This window comes from Chelon labrosus, assembly GCF_963514085.1.
Source record: "Chelon labrosus genome assembly, chromosome: 4".
Taxonomy (NCBI): domain Eukaryota; kingdom Metazoa; phylum Chordata; class Actinopteri; order Mugiliformes; family Mugilidae; genus Chelon; species Chelon labrosus.
The window spans coordinates 29966586-29984836 of NC_140340.1; the positions used below are offsets into that span (position 1 = coordinate 29966586).

The 18251-nt window shown below is 40.0% G+C and overlaps 1 protein-coding gene across 3 annotated transcripts in view; it reads left to right on the plus strand.

The window, feature by feature from the left end:
- Positions 1-642: 642 nt before the first annotated feature.
- phf2 (PHD finger protein 2) overlaps positions 643-18251 on the plus strand; it is a 35594-nt gene continuing 17985 nt past the window's right edge. For 2 of the 3 annotated variants that reach the window (XM_084543940.1, XM_084543941.1), the window contains exons 1-8: positions 643-982; positions 12621-12706; positions 12921-13035; positions 15002-15162; positions 16265-16406; positions 16495-16681; positions 16818-16980; positions 18094-18181. In XM_084543940.1, coding sequence (XP_084400066.1) covers positions 885-982; positions 12621-12706; positions 12921-13035; positions 15002-15162; positions 16265-16406; positions 16495-16681; positions 16818-16980; positions 18094-18181 — 1040 coding nt within the window. In that variant the 5' untranslated portion in view covers positions 643-884. The remainder of the gene's footprint in view (positions 983-12620; positions 12707-12920; positions 13036-15001; positions 15163-16264; positions 16407-16494; positions 16682-16817; positions 16981-18093; positions 18182-18251) is intronic. The other variant, XM_084543942.1, reaches the window with a different exon arrangement.

Below are 18251 nucleotides of genomic sequence, written 5' to 3' on the forward strand. Positions count from 1 at the left end.
GTAGACATTAAGCTACATGTGACGAATAAATTATAACTGTGTATATTATATATTATATACACTGTCAAATAATAGAAATACAATATCATTAAGCCAAATGTAAAAATGTTATTATAATTGTATATATTATTTGTTATATATAGTGTCAAATAATAGAAATAAAATGATAAAAGTAGACATTAAGCTAAATGTAATTAATATATTAGAATTGTATATATTATGTGTTTTATACGGTGTCAAATAATAGAAATAAAATAATTATATCGTTAAGCTAAATGTAAGTATTATATTATAATTGTGTATATTATGTGTTATATACAGTGTCAAATTGTAGAAATAAAATAATAAAAGTCCATCATTAAGCTAAGTGTAACGCTGACATGATATAATGACAAGTAAATGTGAGCAGTACTCCGGTGGTTCATCCGTTTCATCGTGAAGTCTCGCTGATATCTGCATTGTTGATGGATCCGGACACTGTTTCATCTGATTATAAACCTGCTCCCTGACGTAATTTTCCCTCCTCATGCATTTATTTATTTATTTATTTACTTATTTCGCGACGACGTCGAGGCTACATTTTCTCCTGGCTCCTAACATGACCGCGTCGGTGCCGTGCAGTCACCAGGGGGCATGCACATAGTAATAATAATAATAATGCATTTCAGGAAAGCCTGCTACGACCAGCCTCCATCGTTTCTACCGCCTCGTACGAACGCGAACGCGGCCGCGGCGTGATGGAGCTGTGCGCTTAGGTTCATGTGTCCGGCGGGACTGCCCCTGGCTTTTTTTTCCGGGGAAGATCATATTGGATCATATTGTTTGCAGGACGTTGTTCCTCCTGCAGCCCCCCCAGTCTATCCCGACGTAGTTGTGAATTGAACATGGCGACTGTACCAGTATATTGCATCTGCAGATTACCTTACGACGTGACCCAGTTTATGATCGAGTGCGATGCCTGCAAGGACTGGTTCCACGGCAGGTAAGGCCACATTGTTCACTGTGCTGGTTTTATTTTTGTGTGTGACGGTTTTGCGTTTGTGGGGAAACAAACAAAAATGGCGAGGTCTCGGTTACGTTTGACAGCTTTGTGGCTCTCAGTCGCCCGTCTACATCTGAAGAGAGGCCGCTTGGAGAAGAAGAAGAAGGCGGAGTTAAATATAGCCGACCGGGGTTGTGACATTTTTTTTCGTGAATAACACTAAACAGATTCCCCTTTATTAGCAAATACTTCTGTTTTGAAGAGGGATTTGGGTTCGGGCTTCGTTTATTTACTGCACTTATCGGCTATTTAACGTCCCCGCATAGCCCCAAACTGAACCCTGTCTTCCCGTTGTCAGGAGCGGACGGCAGCGGGGGGAAGCCTCGGCACACTCGCCGCTCTCCTCTTCACATTCCCCGTCTTTCCCGGCGGCTTTCAGAGCACATATTTTGCTTATGTTTGACGCCCATTCGCTCACATTTAAGCCGTTCTTTTTTAAGCCTTTATCGGCTGTTTCCTTGCAGAGAAAATCACGAGCCGAGCCCGAGCTCAGCTTCGTAACAGCTTTTCCTGCCAAGGCAGCAGCTATGGCTGACAATAGCCCGTGTTGGATGTCCTCAAGCTTTCAGCGAGGGAAGGAATAATACTGTCAACATTTATGTAGCTGGCTTGTCACTGCATCGTTTCTGTGACTAATAGCTGTTTTGCTGCTCTGTGGTGAAACGGGAGACGTTTCGCCCGCCGCCGCTCATCACTTTCCCCGCCGTACGTAAGCTGTAATGATCTCGGCCAAATCCCTGTTATCATCATGTAATATTTCCCTCCTGTTGTTGCAGTTGTTCTTACACAAGTCTGTGTCTGTGCTCGACTTTGCCGCGGAGGGGTTTCGCACTGTTCGGCTGCACTCCGGGTGTCTTTTTGTCAACGGATCATTTGTTAATCGCGTTTCTTCTGAAGCTACAGACCGACCAACAGCATTTACGCGCCTGAACGTTAACCCTTTAATGCTCCCCCCCCCCCCCCCCCCCCGGCTGCCAGTGCTGTCTGTAGCTTGATCACATTATGTCGCCTGGCTGCTGAATTAAATGCCGGGGATAAGCCATGACCCTCAGCCATGCATCAGCATAAGCCAAACACCACCAGTACCACAACCATTTGTGTCTTTTAAATCAGGAGAATCACTGTATTCTGTGTTCTCATATTTGGCTCAGCAACAATGTAGGGAACTTCCATAAATGCACTGGAAGTTTTAAATGCTTATGTCCTCTGATTAAAAGAAAGAGTCTGTCTGTTTGCTGCTTGCAAACAAAAGGTGTCTTTACGGATGTTTGCCCAGTGTACATCCCAGCTTATGGCAAAATCTAATGACTCAGGCTTCTGAGCTGGACCTGCATGAAGGAATAATTTTTATTTTTTTTTCAAATCGAGTTATGTTTCTCAAAACCCTTATTTGAACAAATTGCAAGGCAGTTAATAAGCGAATAATAGTATGTCGAAATCAGTATTATAGAATAATATCGTTCTTAATATTGGACATGCCATTACTTTAGAGCAGGGTCCCACAATTAACTTTACCCAAGGGCCCAATATTGTGAAGCATGCCAAGCCAAGGTCCATTTTTATTTTTTTATTTTTTTCCCATTGTGACAATAACAGTAGTTTTATTTGGAGATGCTGTTACTCAACTGCTACTGCTATCATTGTTATTATTAGTAGCGATATACAGTACTTGTAATTTGTAGTAGTAATAGTAGTAATGATAATAATATTTTAGGCCAGGGTTTCATAAGATCTGTTTTGAGCATTAAATCAGGAAAATCACTGTTTTAAATGTAAATGTCAGTGTGTGGACCACGTTCGGGACCAGTGACAAACGGCCGTATATCTAGTGGCACACAGCAGGAAAGGAGTACGCCCTGACATACCTCTGTGTACTACCAATAACATCAATAACAACAATTGCCAATTGTTAAAGCAGTGTACCCATCAGCAACATGTTTCAAGAGACAGCTATTCCAAAGAGACAGCTATCGGCAGCGTCTCTCTACAACCACAACAACAGCCACATTCACCTCTGGAAGAGCCAAAGACAGAGACAAAAACACAAACAGAGATAGATAGAAAGAGATCTTCAGTTTGTCAATATGAGGTTAAATACCTCAATAACACAACAACACATTACAAGACATTTTTGTGGCAAACAGTATAACTGGCTTTCATTTTTGTATTATTTTTGTCTTTGTGTGTTATTGTAAGTTTAGTACTGCCTTTTCCCTTGTTTCTGTTCTCTCTTTGTACCTATTTGTTCTTTTACACCAGCATTTGAAGTATAAAATGTGTCATATACAAATTATATTATCAGTAGTGTTGTTAATGTAATGATCATTATACCACACTGCTACAGTCTGCATGCATATCAATCAAGTCGTCTTAGCACTGGCGTGGTCCAGTAAAATGAAACAAAACTAATAAGTCCAGTCAGACTTATTAGGTTTTCCTGGTCGACCTTGCTTTTGTTGTGCAAGCCATGGTGGTGACTTATAGATATTGATTAGTTGACCCACATCTGTCAGATATTTGGCAGATGTGGGCCGCTGGCCACTAATTGGGGTTCAGTGCTTCTAGAGTACACGATCAGGCATAACATTATGACCACTGACAGGAGAAGTAAATAACATTGACCATCTTGTGACAATACAATGCCCTGCTGGGAAAGTTTTGGACCTGGCATTCATTTGTGTGTATGTTACTTAGACATGTAGCACCCACCTAGACCAGACCAGGCACCCCCACCCCATAGCAATGACACTCCTTGATGTCAGCAGCCATCCCCAGCAGGATGCAGCCTGACACAGGCACACAAACGGTTTCGGAACAACTCAAAAACGTGAAAAATAGCACAAGGTGTTGACCTGGCTTCCAAATACACTAGATCTCAAAGTGATCAAGTGTCTGTTGGATGACCCACAGAGGCCCTAACCCACTAACAACATTGTGTTGCCAGACACCACAGGACACCCTCAGAAGGCCCATGTCCATTCTCTGATGAGTCACAACTGTTTTGGAGGCACAAGGGAGACCTACACTATATTAGGAAGGTGGTCATAATGTTACTCCTGATGACCACCGCATGTTATGGTTCTATTTGTCATATGCACCATATACCTAATTATGATACACAAAGTCACCAAATGATGTGGCATAGAGCTATGCACATGTACCGGGGATCAAACCACTAACCCTCTGGCTCGTGAATAACCCGCCCTACCTACGGATCCACAGCCGCCCCAGACCTGTTGTTTGTCATTTAGTGGAAACTTGAACAAAATGAGAAGCTGGGAACAATAATGGAACCCTGGAATAGTCTCACATACAGTCTGTGTGCAAGGGTGTGTGTTTGTGTGTCCTTCTTTTCTGACAAACAGGAGATCCGGTATATTTACCCTGGAGCAGGCAGAGGATTGCGCTTTATTATGCAATGTTATCTGAAATGTAGTACACATTCACGCGGCAAGAGGAAGTAATTACCTGTAATTATAATACTAAGCCATAAAAAAGAGCACACATAGTGTAGGCTATGTTACTTTAGTGCCAGGATAAGGTAAAATACTCACAGCAGAGGAAAATGTCAGCTTAGCTCAATTATAACTGGAGAAAAAAACATTCCAAATTCCTATAACATTTAAGATATCTTGTTTACATCTGAGAGTCATTTTGGTTAAGTGTTCAAAACATGGTTTTAGAGATGCTGCTTGCAGTCAGTGCAGCCAGCTGTTGTTGATCAGGAAATAGTTCAAACACTAACTGCTCCTAAAACCACAGCGTCTTGTTTTCACTGTACGGTTCTGTTTAACCCAATGAACAAGGCCCAGTTATAGTCGCATACTATAAGTCAGCTTCAGGGTTCATATTAACATTGTATTATGTGTTACAAGATAAGTCTCTTCTCTGTCTTCATTAGCCCCTTTTCAGCCCATTATTTATATTTATGGAACCCTAGTTCACCACAGGGTTCAGCATTCCTACCAACCCTTTTGGGAGACGTAGAATGTTGCTTTCAGCACACAAGCCAAAGTTAGCAACAAAGCTAGCTGGTGATGACCATCAAATATTTAGGAGCCAAATTCCTAATATTTTTCTCACTAGTTGGTGGAGACCAGCTAAAGAGCTAAAGTGAAATGTGTATTGGACATTATGAGAGACCAACGGCAAAATAAATAGCTAAATAGCTAAATATTTATCTCATTAACTTATGAGATCAGCGTGAACATTTACTGTATGTGAGTTGATATGGTATGGTTGCAGAATTTTAGAAACATCACTGTAACTGTATCTGTTGGACTCAACTTATTGGATGTTTGTGTGTTGGCCAGACACTTGGTAACCATAACATGCTAATGTAGTTGTTGAATGTGTGAAACAACATTAGCAATAAAGCTAGTGTTTCACACATTCAACATTCAACACAGTTACTAGCCTACCACGAAATCTACCTTGATCTTATGTCTATCGTGTCAACAGGCAAAACAGAAGTTTTGATAAATCATTGCCAAAGAAGAAGTTCTCATTTTTTTATACCACCAACAGTGCAGTAAAATCACAGTCACTCAACATTACACATTACATTTTGTTCAAGTTACACTCGTGTATAGCCTTCGGCGAGCAGTTGTCAGGTACAGTGACATTGTTTTAAGAAATGGAGCTGCAAAATGGAGCTGTCCAAAGGCATGAGTAAGCCGCAAATGTGGGAATCTTTCGTTCCCACTGGCAAAATCAGTCTGTCAGTCTTCATCCTTAAAACAATTCCTTTGGTAAAATTGAAGTAAAATTGTGGAAATTTTCCAATAAGTTACTAATGTCTTGTACAAGGTATAGAAGTATGTTTTGTATTGCTGCATCGTCTTTGTCAGAATGGGCTGATATTAAACCACCTCTTTGGTTATTGCATATTGAACCGCAGTTGCACTGGGTATTTTTCCCCACACCAGCTACAGGTGGAAACCCATTCTAACCAAACCTGACTCTTGGCAACTATTGTACAGGGAAGTTATCTGGTCATGAAAGTTGAGCTAACTAGCATAAGGTAGGCCTAAGTCAACACTTTCCGCAACAGCTTCCCAATTAAAAGTTTCTTAGTGTGCAGTGGCATGACACAATAATAATGTGACTTATATTCTGCTCTGATAGCACACAATTTAAGAGCAGATGTTTAGCCAGTGATTCTAAAAACAGGACATTATGAGTTAAACTTCAAACCAACATCAGCTTTTAAGTTTCATAGGAGCTACTGAATGACAGTACCATTCAATCAGTCCACCGTAATGTAAACACAGCTCATTTGGTCAGATATTGTCTTATTTTGGTACTCTTAACAGCTCTCCTCAGGATTAAAACATATGCCCCAGTGTATATACATCTGAAATCCTATATTTTTTTTTTTTTAATTTTGGTGAATTCTGTCTTTCAAAACTTAAAACAGCTTTCTAATTCAAATTTAAAGCAATGTGGTGGCAATGTAAAGTAATGTGGGGAAATATATTTAAAATGGGCAGATTGGTTCAGCACAAATGTACAACTAAATTTGATGTCCTTAATGTTTTGTCCTTGTGTATCCAGACTTTTTTTGCTATTAGAAGGAACGCTGACTTTATTAAGTTGGTTTTCCAATGATTTTTATTAAATGAACCAAAAACAACAACTAATTCTGTGATCCTTTAAAATAAACTGAAAATATTTTCTTTGTGTGTTCATGATACAATGACAAAACTTAATCATTAATATCATCTTTTAAGATTTAGACATAACATATAGTCCTGAGTCTGACAATTAAAAGTACCTTTTTATCTCAGTCATATGTACTAGCTTTGATTGCAAGGGAAAGCCATATGCCTCAGACACCTTCTAACACATTGCAGTGTATGCATCATGAAGAACTATTAGTAGAAAGATGGCCCCATATAGATGCTGATTTCTAACAGAGGAGAGAAAGCAGGATCTTGACATTTTGGGACTGCTAGTCAATAGAGACAAACATGAGATGAACGTAAATTTTATCTCATCTATTATTACACTGATCATATCAAAGATTGTTGTCGCCCAAATTTGACGCATGGGCCCCCTGTCACAAACGTACCCCTCTTTCTGCAGAAATGAATTCAATATTGTAATATATCTACACTCTATCTACTACAGCCATAGCCTTGTTCACACCTGGTGTTCCTGGGTGATCTGATCATGTGAAGTGGGCTGCTTTGGTCTTGGGACAGACTGCCTACCCAGCTGAGCAACTCTTCATAAATGGAGATTTGCCGAATTGATTTTGTGCTACAATTTCACATTTTGCTTTGAAAGTATGCCAGTCCTTCAACTCATCACAAAACCAAAAGGTGATTGTACCCTGTGCCAGTATCTGAAGAGAAAACACACAGACACTATTATGATGGACCGCCAAAAAAGGCAAGAGTCTATTCATTAGTGATGACAGCCTTTTAATTGTCCTTGTAGCTATAAACAAATAAAACTGATAAATCTTAGAAAGATGAGTTTTAATCAGAACTTTGTGAGACTCTCTAAAATAACCAAAGTTGGAATTGAACCTAAATATATAAATAATAACCTAAGGGTGTCTTTTTGGTGAGCAACAGACCAAAAGCACACAGGCCCACTGTTTTGCCATACAAAGTATCTCTAAGTGTTTAGCTTGGAAAGAGACTGTGAACCATGTCCGACTCATGTTTCCACTTTAAAACATTGTGCTGTCTAGTTTCGTATTTTCAGTTGTGTCTAAGTCGGACATGTTCACATAGTGCAATTGCATCCCTTAAGTAAGCGTGCTTTTGAGACAGGCCCAAGAGCCATAGTCTCTCAAAATCCTGTGTCTAACACTGAAATTATATAGGTGTTCATTTGCAAGTAGACACTCGAGACACATCTGTAAATGGTCTTGTATTTATATAGCACTTTTCTACCTATTGGTAGAATGGTTCGCCCTACCTACTGAGTCACAGCCACCACTGGTGATCAGATCACCCAAGAACAAGGTCCAAGATTCACCTATGTAGACTGTCCTGACAGATTGTAATTTACTTATATATACACAGTTAGGGCTGCAATCACTCGTTGACGTGAACGTCGTTGACCAGATGGAAAACAAACCAGAATGTCAAAAGTTTTGGAATTCTTGAAACCAAGATCTAGTAAGTTGCCTGCTTCCTAAAAAGGAAGCTGCCACATGGTGTGGCACAGACAATATGTGCGAGCTCAGAAGATCCACCGGCTTTCCCCTAAAAAAAAAAAAAGACAGCAGACTGCCTACAGATGCTATTCATCACTAGTTAACACTACAATTACGGTACCTGTAGGTCTGACTGGGAAAAATGCTGTGTGCTATACCCTGCCAGGAATTGCAGTAGATAATATATGACAAAGATTGTATTCAGAAATGTGATAATTTTTTTATACAACTTACAGCCGACCTACAGCTTAACCTTAGGCATGGAAATCTACATAGTTTGTTTTATAGGTCTATATCCACATAAAGAAACTGCTTTCAAAATGCTGGCTTGCTGTACTACTCATCAGTCTAGGGAGTCTTCAGTGAGTTCTTTTGTGAACCACAACAGATCAGAATACATCAACTCTCAGGCACTGGCAAACATGCAATCAGACAAAAGTCACTGTAATAGTCCAAATACTTAAGCTTATGTCTTATCATTTTGATAGCCCCAGGATTATTTCTTTTGAGATGCTCGTACATAGCAGTTGTACTGCTGTGGCAGGCCAGTTCAGTTTTATAAACTTCTACAGCACCATTTTATCATGTTTCGATTTAAATGATCCTGCGTTTTCGAGGTGATTGAGGTCTATGTTTTTTGGGACACTGTGTCAGTAAATGCAGTGATGGGCAAGCTACTTGATATGTGTAGTGAGCTAAGCTACCAGCTACTCTACAATAAATTCAGCTTCACTACACAGAAGCTACCACCCATAAAAATGTAGCAAGCTAAGTTACAATCTGTCAAAAGTAGCTTGATAAGCTACATTAGTAGCTACTTTCAGTTAATCAAACTGCATGCCAAGTCAATGCAATTTTAGTGATCAAACTGTCAGTCAGATAAAGGCTAAAATATGATTTATTCATTGAACAATAGCCCAATACACAAAAAAATAAATACAAATGAGAGTACATTTTTAGCTCTAGTTACACAAGAATGCCTTTTGAAATTGTAAATAAAAGTAAGTAAATAAAGTAAGAAAAAATTATAGCAATGAGCCTGAATAGGACAAAAATATGAGTTTAGTTTACAAATTAACATTGTATTTTCATTACAAATTAACATTGTAATTGTATTTTCCTAAGAACTGTTATTTAACTGTAATTTAACTGAATTGCTATATTTCAGCAAGAATGCCCTCTGAAATTGTAAATAAAATACAGTAAGTAAATAAAAAAACATGATAGCAATGAGCCGTGTGTTCGAACGTGTGTTCTTATGTTTGTGTTCGACGTCGTTGACGTCGACAGGAACTTTTTCTTTGGGTTGCACAGAAGGCATCTGAAAATATATTTCTTTTCACTGGTCTCCACTAAAGTGACATACTTTTGAAGGTATGGCCACGGTGTATGCTCATGCTCTTCCACGGATCTTGGGCTCTCTGCCATTCTCTTTTCTCTCCAGTGTGTGTGTGTCGCTTGTCTATGTCGTCACCGTGAACATTCTGTAGGCCTACGCATGCGCTTGTACCCGGCGTGTTTTTGTCGACACAGAAACATCCTGTTTTCCTAATTTATGTGTTTGATGGCTGCTGGGAAATGCTGTTGTGTGTGAAATGTCAGAAATGTCCAGGAGAAATTAGCTTTCGAGGATGCTACCGCGCTACTTGATCAATAAAAGAGCTTAGCTACTGAAAAGTTACTTGGTTTTGTAAATAGCGACGTTACTGCCAAGATACTGACAAAAGTAGTTAAGATAGTAGCGTCGCTACAAGTAGCGAGGCTACTGCCCATTACTGAGTAAATGCATCCATCTACTTTGCATTTTAGCGGGCATGGCAGTGGTGAAATTTCAAAGAAATCTATAAATATTTAAAAATCTTACCACTTTGTAGAAAAGTTGGTGTACGTTTTAAAACAAAATGTGACAAGTGGAAAAAGAGCACATGTGTGCATAAGCACAAATGCATAATCACACAAGGAATGTTTCTACTTTGACAATTTACTGTGCTGTGGTTTTGGGGGCTACAGTTTTTTTTTACCTGGGTTGAGAGTATTGCACTTTGCAAATTTTGTTTTTGTCAGTATTCCAACTTTTCATTTTAAGATGGAAATGCAGAAGTTGTCTTCCTGAGCCATGGGCCGACAGGTCGCTTTACAGAGCACTTGGCATGGCAACTGGTAGTCATCATGAGGTCACATCCTGTTTCTATAGCATCACATTAACCAGTAAATTAAAATTAAACTTATAAGGAAAAGTGACACTTGAACAAGCATCAGCGTTATATTAACAATTATATCCTTGAAAAAAAAAATGATTTAACTTGTATTTCAGTGACTCAGTTTGGCCCCAGTCCCATCCACTAACATGGAGGGGGTGGAGCTTATGACGTATACTGCAGCCAGACACTAGGGGGAGCTCTACTTGCTTTGTCCTTACATTTGAGGAGCTGTTCCACAGTCAATCTTTATTTACAGTCTATATCCTGAGCACATTTGAAAAAAACTTTAACAGACACCCCATTCGGATCGGGATGGGACTTCCTCGATTAAGTATTCCCTGGGATCCAAATAGTCACAGTCAGAAGTCGGTTTATGCCGACATGCGTGAATTCCTAGACCAAAAATTCAAGTTCCTCTTAAGAGTTCTGACATGTTTTTAACGTTAACACGTAGACCCACTCGCCGTGTACACTTGACAGTTCCAACGAGGTTTATTCAAAAAAAGATGGTTTTGTCCTAATTCAGTGTTATTCTGTGCAGTTCTAGAGCCGAGACTGACTGGTGTTAATCAACAGATCCAACAGCTCAGAAACTTTTGTTGTTGTTAAGATGCACCACAGGCATGGCTGTGGCTGTCAGTAGGTGGAGCGGGTTGTCCATGAACCAGAGGGTACATGGACCACACGCTGGAGTGTCTTTGAGTAAGACACTGAACCCCAAGTTGCTCCCAGCAGCTGGCACTGGTGTGTGAATGTGTGTGTGCTTGTGCTAACAAGTGGGTAGATGTGTCATTGCAACTGTGAAGCGTTCTGTAAACCATTCGAGTAGCGTATCTGTTACATTGAGAGTGATTTACATACCAGACCATGAATTTGTGTAGTCACAGTAAAAAGTGGAGATACAGAATCCACACAGTAAAGTAACAGACTTACTAAAAGTCACTTTCAGAACTGCTCAACGGTGACACTGCACTGCATCTCATAAAGTGATAAAAGAGCTCACAAGTGGTTTAGGCTTGGCCCAGGTTTAAAAAATGCATCTTGTACTGAATGAAGTCAGTGAAAACACGTCTCAGTCAAGGACATGTAATGCCACTTTATACCAAACAAGTTCTTTCATTTGAACTGCTGCTCCTTAGCCAGTCAACTTAGGCGACCCCACTGCTGCGCTCATCAAATACTTAATGAATTCCTTGCTACAGCAAGAATTAGCCGAAAGCAAACACGTGTGCACATTTGATGTTTAGCGTGAATTTAAGGCGTTCTCCTCTAAGCCACAGAGTTAAGGATGTCATGAACAGGCATTTCCACTATGTCCACACGCACGCCCACTCTTATAGTTTTCTTCAGTGAAAGCCAACCGGCCATGTAGTAAAGCTGAGGAGTTCCCAGGGGGGAAAAAAAGAGAAAACATTGTGGGGAAACTCCCTGCTCATTGAGTGTGAGAGCAGCGGCTCCAAACGGGAGGAATTCGCTTGTGCAAGGGACAGCTGCAGTCTGAGGGAGAAGGGAAGAGCTGACAAAGGCGCTGATGTAATATCAGTTACATGTATTTTCCATCACAGCTGAGAACTTTGCGTCTTGTTATAAATGTATCACCTGAAGAACAACATTTGCGTTGCACTGAGGCCCCTGTAGGGCCTATAGCGACCAGGCTACAAACCACAGGGCCAAAATTTAGACTGCTTTAGTATATATGCACAGTATGTAGATGGGTATTTATAGGATACTGACTGTACACGCACTCCACTGTCCTCTACTGTCCTGTTCTTTTGTCCTGCGCTGCACTGCAGTCCATAGAAACTCCTGATGCCCTTCTGCTGAGAGTACAGACCATGAATCACTTTAAAGGAGTATTCCAGTGTTTTTTTTTCTTTGCATGTTTTAGGCCATTATTAGAATTTCTCTCCCTCATGAAAAAGGTTTTATACCATTTCAGCCGTGCATTCAAATAAAAATGGTCAGCAATAGTGTCTTCATTGGCAGTGGGTGTTGTGGATCAAGAAAGTGACTGTCAGAGCAGGGCCCTTTAACAAACAAAAAGGAGCACTGATGTTACAGTGAATGATCAAGAGAGTCAGACAGGTTTCACATCTCTTTCATGCGTGCTGGACTGTTACACTCTAGCTAACCATCGATTCAAAAAAGCTTTGTTCAGGGTCACAGTCCCCAGCATTAAAAAGTGGTCCTGTTCTCATTTCAGTTGCGTTGAGGTGGATGAGGACGATGCTCCAGACATTGACATTTATCACTGTCCAAACTGCGAGAAGACCCACGGCAAATCCACACGTGAGTAACTGTACTGACTTTTCGAGGGAGTTATGTCTGAACAAGTGAAGTGAAATAACTGCAGCTACGATGTGATAATGCCACTTTTGATCAGCTTTCAGTTCCTGCTGTCTTATTTTGTGTTAAAATGTGTTGAAAAACAACTGAACATGTCTGGTCTGAAAATTCTTCTCTGCGGTTCTGACTGCTGCTTTTATTTTTGTGCGCTCTTCAGTGAAAAAGAAAAAGAACTGGAGCAAACATGACACGGGGCAAAGCACAGATATAAAAGCTGTTCAGAACGGCAGTCAGGTTTTCATCAAGGAGCTTCGCAGCAGAACATTTCCAAGGTAAAGAAACCTCATCTCTTTGGAGTCCAGTCCACTTATACTATATTATTATACACTCAGTGTGATTTATGTACAGTGACATCTCTGTCGATACAGCATATCATGTAGAGGGAACAAGTTGAAAGTGGGTTTGTGCTAAAAAAAAAAAAAAGGATGCTATGCACAGAAGCAGCCAGTGCAGTTGCACACGCCTACTTATTTAAGACTTCCTCGTCTACAGTGTAGACTCTCAAGATATGGATATATGTTGTAAAGCAGCACAGCTAAATATGTTTCTTTATTTACATCATTTAGAAAGCTTTGCGCACTATTGGCAATATCTTCACCAGCTTCATGGAGTCATCACCTGGAATAGTTTTCCCTCAACAGGTGGAATGTCTTGCCTTCTTAATGACTGGCATCAGTTTTGCTGTGTAGAGGTAGTGTTGGTACACACCAGATAGTTCTTTTCAATGGATGTAGTAGTCTATAGCAGGGGTTCCCAAACTTTTCCATGCCAAGGCCCCCCAAACAGCATTAGCTTCTGGCCGAGGACCCCCTTTGCAAACCTACAGACAATGCTACGAAATATGTAAAGAAACATCAACTTTTAGAACGTTTTTTCTTACTTTTATTCACTATTCAATAACTATTACATTTGTTTAGCATAAGTGCTGCCTCGTATTTTCTGATTTTAGTTGGCCTTAGGTTTCGTAGTTTTTTTTGCAGCAGTGTCCTCCACAGCAGGGCTGTTGGTCTGTTCCTTCAGTCTCTTTCTTGTCTTAAAACCTGTCCTACACGCTAGCTTGAGGGGCAGAGCAGCTTGATAAATGGCACAAACCGATAAGCCTGGCAAATAACATTTCAGTATATCAAAATTATTATAATATTATTATATTATTTTATATCTTATTATATTATGAAAATGATTAAAGAATAATTTGATCATATTTTACAATAATGATTAAATAATTAGATTCTATTTTTTTATTTTTGCAATTTTTTTCTTATCTTCCCTCCAATTATCTGAGGCCCCCCTTGCGCCCCCTGGCGGCCCCCACTTTGAAAACCACTGGTCTATAGTATAGCAAGAACTTCTCAGATAGAGAAATAACAATCTATCATTACTATGGATTACTCATGTGAAGATGTAATGATCAGTCAGTGCAGAAAATGTCAAGACCTTGAACCTTCACAGTCACAAATCTGGCAAAAAGCTGTGACGAGACCTACAGTCTTTGGATTAAACCATCTTTTGTGACATGAGGAAAAATGTCCCCCTGCGGCAGACCTAAGTTCATTAGAGTCACCACTCTCAGAAACCGCAAATTAACCACACCTAAGATTAAAAAGCCCACATAAATGCTTGACAGCGTTCAACTGGCAGACACATGTCATCATCAGCTGGTCAGAGGAGACCGTGTGAATCAGGCCTCTGGGATAAGTTGAACCAACTAGTGGTCAGCAGATGTGGGAACTCCTTCAAGACTGAGGGAAAAGCCTCAGATGACAACCTCATAAAGCTGCTGGAGAGAGTTAAGAGTGTGTAAGAGTGTGAGTTTTCATCAAAGAGGAAGCTCATACTAAGAATAGAATATTTATTTATTTTTTATTTTTTTTAGTCTTCAGTTTTCTTCTTAAATGCATACACCTGAATGAGTAAGTTTGTCCAAACGTTTGACTGGTACATTATGTGGGGTAAGAACTACTCAAATGATGCCAAACAACTTGATCTTCTGTAGAAAAGAACTGATCAGAGTTAATGCACTCTAAAAGGAGGCAATGAACGTGTCTAATGAATTCATTCACTTAACAAGCGTCTCGCTCTATTACTACACATTTTAAAACGTCCACAAGGGGGCACTGTCTGGCAGTGTTTCAAGATCTGCCGTTAGATAGTTCCACTTGTTACTGACATAATAATAAGACAGCATTTCTTCATGTCTTCAGTTCATGACACCGTAAACTCTTTCCTTCTCCCTGCTAGCGCGGATGATGTAGTGGTGAAGCTCAGCGGCAGTCAGCTGTCCATGGACTACCTGGAGGAGAACGGCTTCAACGAACCCATCCTGGTTCAGAAGAAAGACGGTCTGGGCTTGTCCATGCCCCCCTCCACCTTCTACATCAGTGATGTGGAGAACTATGTTGGTAAGGAGCTCAGTGACTGAACATCACCACTGTTTCCTCAATTACTAATGCTGCTGACCTCACTGGTACTGCTGCAGTTACTATACTATGACTACTCCTGCAGCTCTTTCTGTTCCTTATATAATATAATAATAATAGCTACAGTTGTTTCTAATAATACAACTTTTAATAAAATGATGCTTTGACTACTGCAGTTACTGAATCTGATCCTATAACTATGACCTCTCATTCTCCCGTGATATTACTAGTCTTGCTACTATTACTACGCTTCTGCAACGGTTGCTTCTGCTTCTCTTATCGTATTACCGTTACTCAGCACTAATGTTTCTAGTACTTCTACTGACCTAAACAACACACGTTCATTTTATCTATGGCTGATAGTCAGTCAATGTCACTGTGAAAAAACTGTTAATGCACACAGAGCAGCTTTTGTGCAGCTTCATTAGGATTTCAATGAAACTGCTTGATTTGTTTTTTTGTTTTTTTCTTTTTTCTTGCAATGTACGAAAGCCCTGTGGAGTCGCACATCAATACTGGAAGAAATGCACAAATTATACTGTGATTATTAAAATCATGTTTTTCAGTTGTCATGTATGGAGGGCTGTAAGTGCCATAAAAAAATGAAGACATTTATATTTCATTAAAGGCAGGAAAATTCAACATATATAGCATTACTTAATTATCAAATGTGACATAAAGTGATTTCTGTTTCCATTTTCTCCTGTGTTTGTTTCCCATATTTCTTTATGTATATTTGTTTATCAATGTATTTACTTGTGTTTTATTCATCTTTGTACCCCTACCCCACCCCCTTCCATTTCCCTAAACCTTCGCTTTTACGGACACTCAAAGTGTGTCATTGGGTCAACTTTTCACCTACCTGTGTTTTACGAATGTGTAGCAGTACACCCCGCTTGTCAATAGGGGGCACATGTGTTCTTTCTGTCTGAGCGGTGCTGCTCAGCGATGAGATCACCTGTTACACATCAACACTATAGACAAGTTTTGCTAAACAGCTGTCTAGAAAATGTTGAAAGCTCGTAGGAAGTTAGTTTTTCTTCAGCTAGTCTCATCTTGTCTGTGTCCTCTGTCCTTGGCCCAGGTCCTGACGTTGGCGTGGATGTCATTGACGTCACCAAACAGACCGACAGCAAGATGAAGCTCAAAGAGTTCGTCGATTATTACTACAGCACTAACAGAAAGAAAGTGTTGAACGTCATCAACCTGGAGTTCTCTGACTCAAGGTACCAGCTCTCCATCTGGCGAAATAAGATCTATGATGGTCGTGGCAAACTCACAGAACTAATACCTTATTCTGTTTGTCTGGGACAGGATGAACAGTATAGTAGAAAGTCCACAGATTGTGCGGCGGTTGTCTTGGGTAGAAAACTACTGGCCGGATGACGCACTGCTCGGGAAGCCAAAAGTCACCAAATACTGTCTCATCTGTGTCAAAGACAGCTACACAGACTTCCACATTGAGTGTGGTGGCGCCTCCGTGTGGTACCACGTCCTGAAGGTCTGTCACATTTCCAGTTAGAGCAACATGCAGTTATGTCAAGAAATCAGTATATTCTGCTCTACTTGAGGAAATGTGGACTAGATTACGCTTCTTCTCATATATAATGGTGACGTAAATCTAACTGCATTTGTAGGGGGAAAAGATCTTCTTCCTCATCAAGCCCACCTCGGCGAACCTGTCTCTGTACGAACGCTGGAGATCATCGTCCAACCACAGCGAAATGTTCTTTGCAGACCAGGTGGACAAGTGTTACAAATGCACCCTGAAACAAGGCCAGACCCTGTTCATCCCATCAGGTCAGAACTGCACTCTGCTCATTCTGTTGCATGAGTTGAGGGAACATTGTGTGAAATTGCACCATTTTTACACGACCCAAGGAAGACATGTGTGGAAATCCTTGCTCTCTTGCTGTGACTGATGTAGTAAACATTTAGACCTGTAAAAAAAAAAAAATTAATTTCAAGAAATGATCCCAAATAACAAGTTGTTCAGTTGATTAATTGACTAGTAGACAGTGCATCCCAAATTTGATTGATTTTCCTGATTTATTTATCACAATTTTTCATCGACAAATGCCACACAAATTAGTTCAAGCCATTTAAAGCTCAAGATATGTTATTATTTTATTTTTTTTCACTCCTTTAAACTAATTAAAGGCTTGATCTTCGGCTTTACACTGTATTCTGACATCTTTAAAGACTGAATACAGTTCACGTGAATGGATGAAGTACACGTTAAAGCTAATGGATATGGACAAAGGTACTGAATAAACAGTTAGCACTGCATTAGCAGCTGTAATAGTTAAAGGTAAAAGATAAATGATTGGATTAAAGGCTAAAAGTAGTTAAAAGTAAGTATAAACACTCAAAACTACTAACTCAGTAATGAGATAATGTCGAAAAAGTGTTAACATAACATCCAGTTTAAAATCAGTTTAGTATGACTTGGTGTTGTTGATGAAGGGGTACTTGGGTTCATCTGACAGCTGTGGGGATACAGATAACAAGAAGGAGTGGGAAGCACTGATCTTTGTCATTTGCTAATAACACCTAAATAACGCTTTTAGTTTTCTGAAAGCTGGCATGACGTCGAAGCATCTGCTTCCCATGAGGAGACATTAATAATGAAGCGTAGCCATCCATCACTAGACGATTGTCAGAGCAGATGTGTGATAAAAGGGAATCTATAAGCTTAGGATGGAGGGATAATGTATATTTTAGCATAGTGAATAGATATTTTTCCATATCGTTCCATCTTTACTGCACATCATGCTTTATTGTGCAACTGTCTGTCTTATTAGCCTATAAGGACAGAATCAGTCAATCAGTTAATCCACCAACCACAAAATAAGAGAAAAGTTGGACCTTATGATAATTGTGTTTTCCTCTTGGTTGACGTGGTTTCCTTAGGTTGGATCAATGCAATACTGACTCCAGTCGACTGCCTGGCGTTCTCTGGACACTTCGTCCACAACCTGAGTGTGGAGATGCAGATGAGGTTTGGACGCCTGCCTTACTACATACACACTCATCCATTATGTTGCTGACTTATCATTCTAATCTTTTGT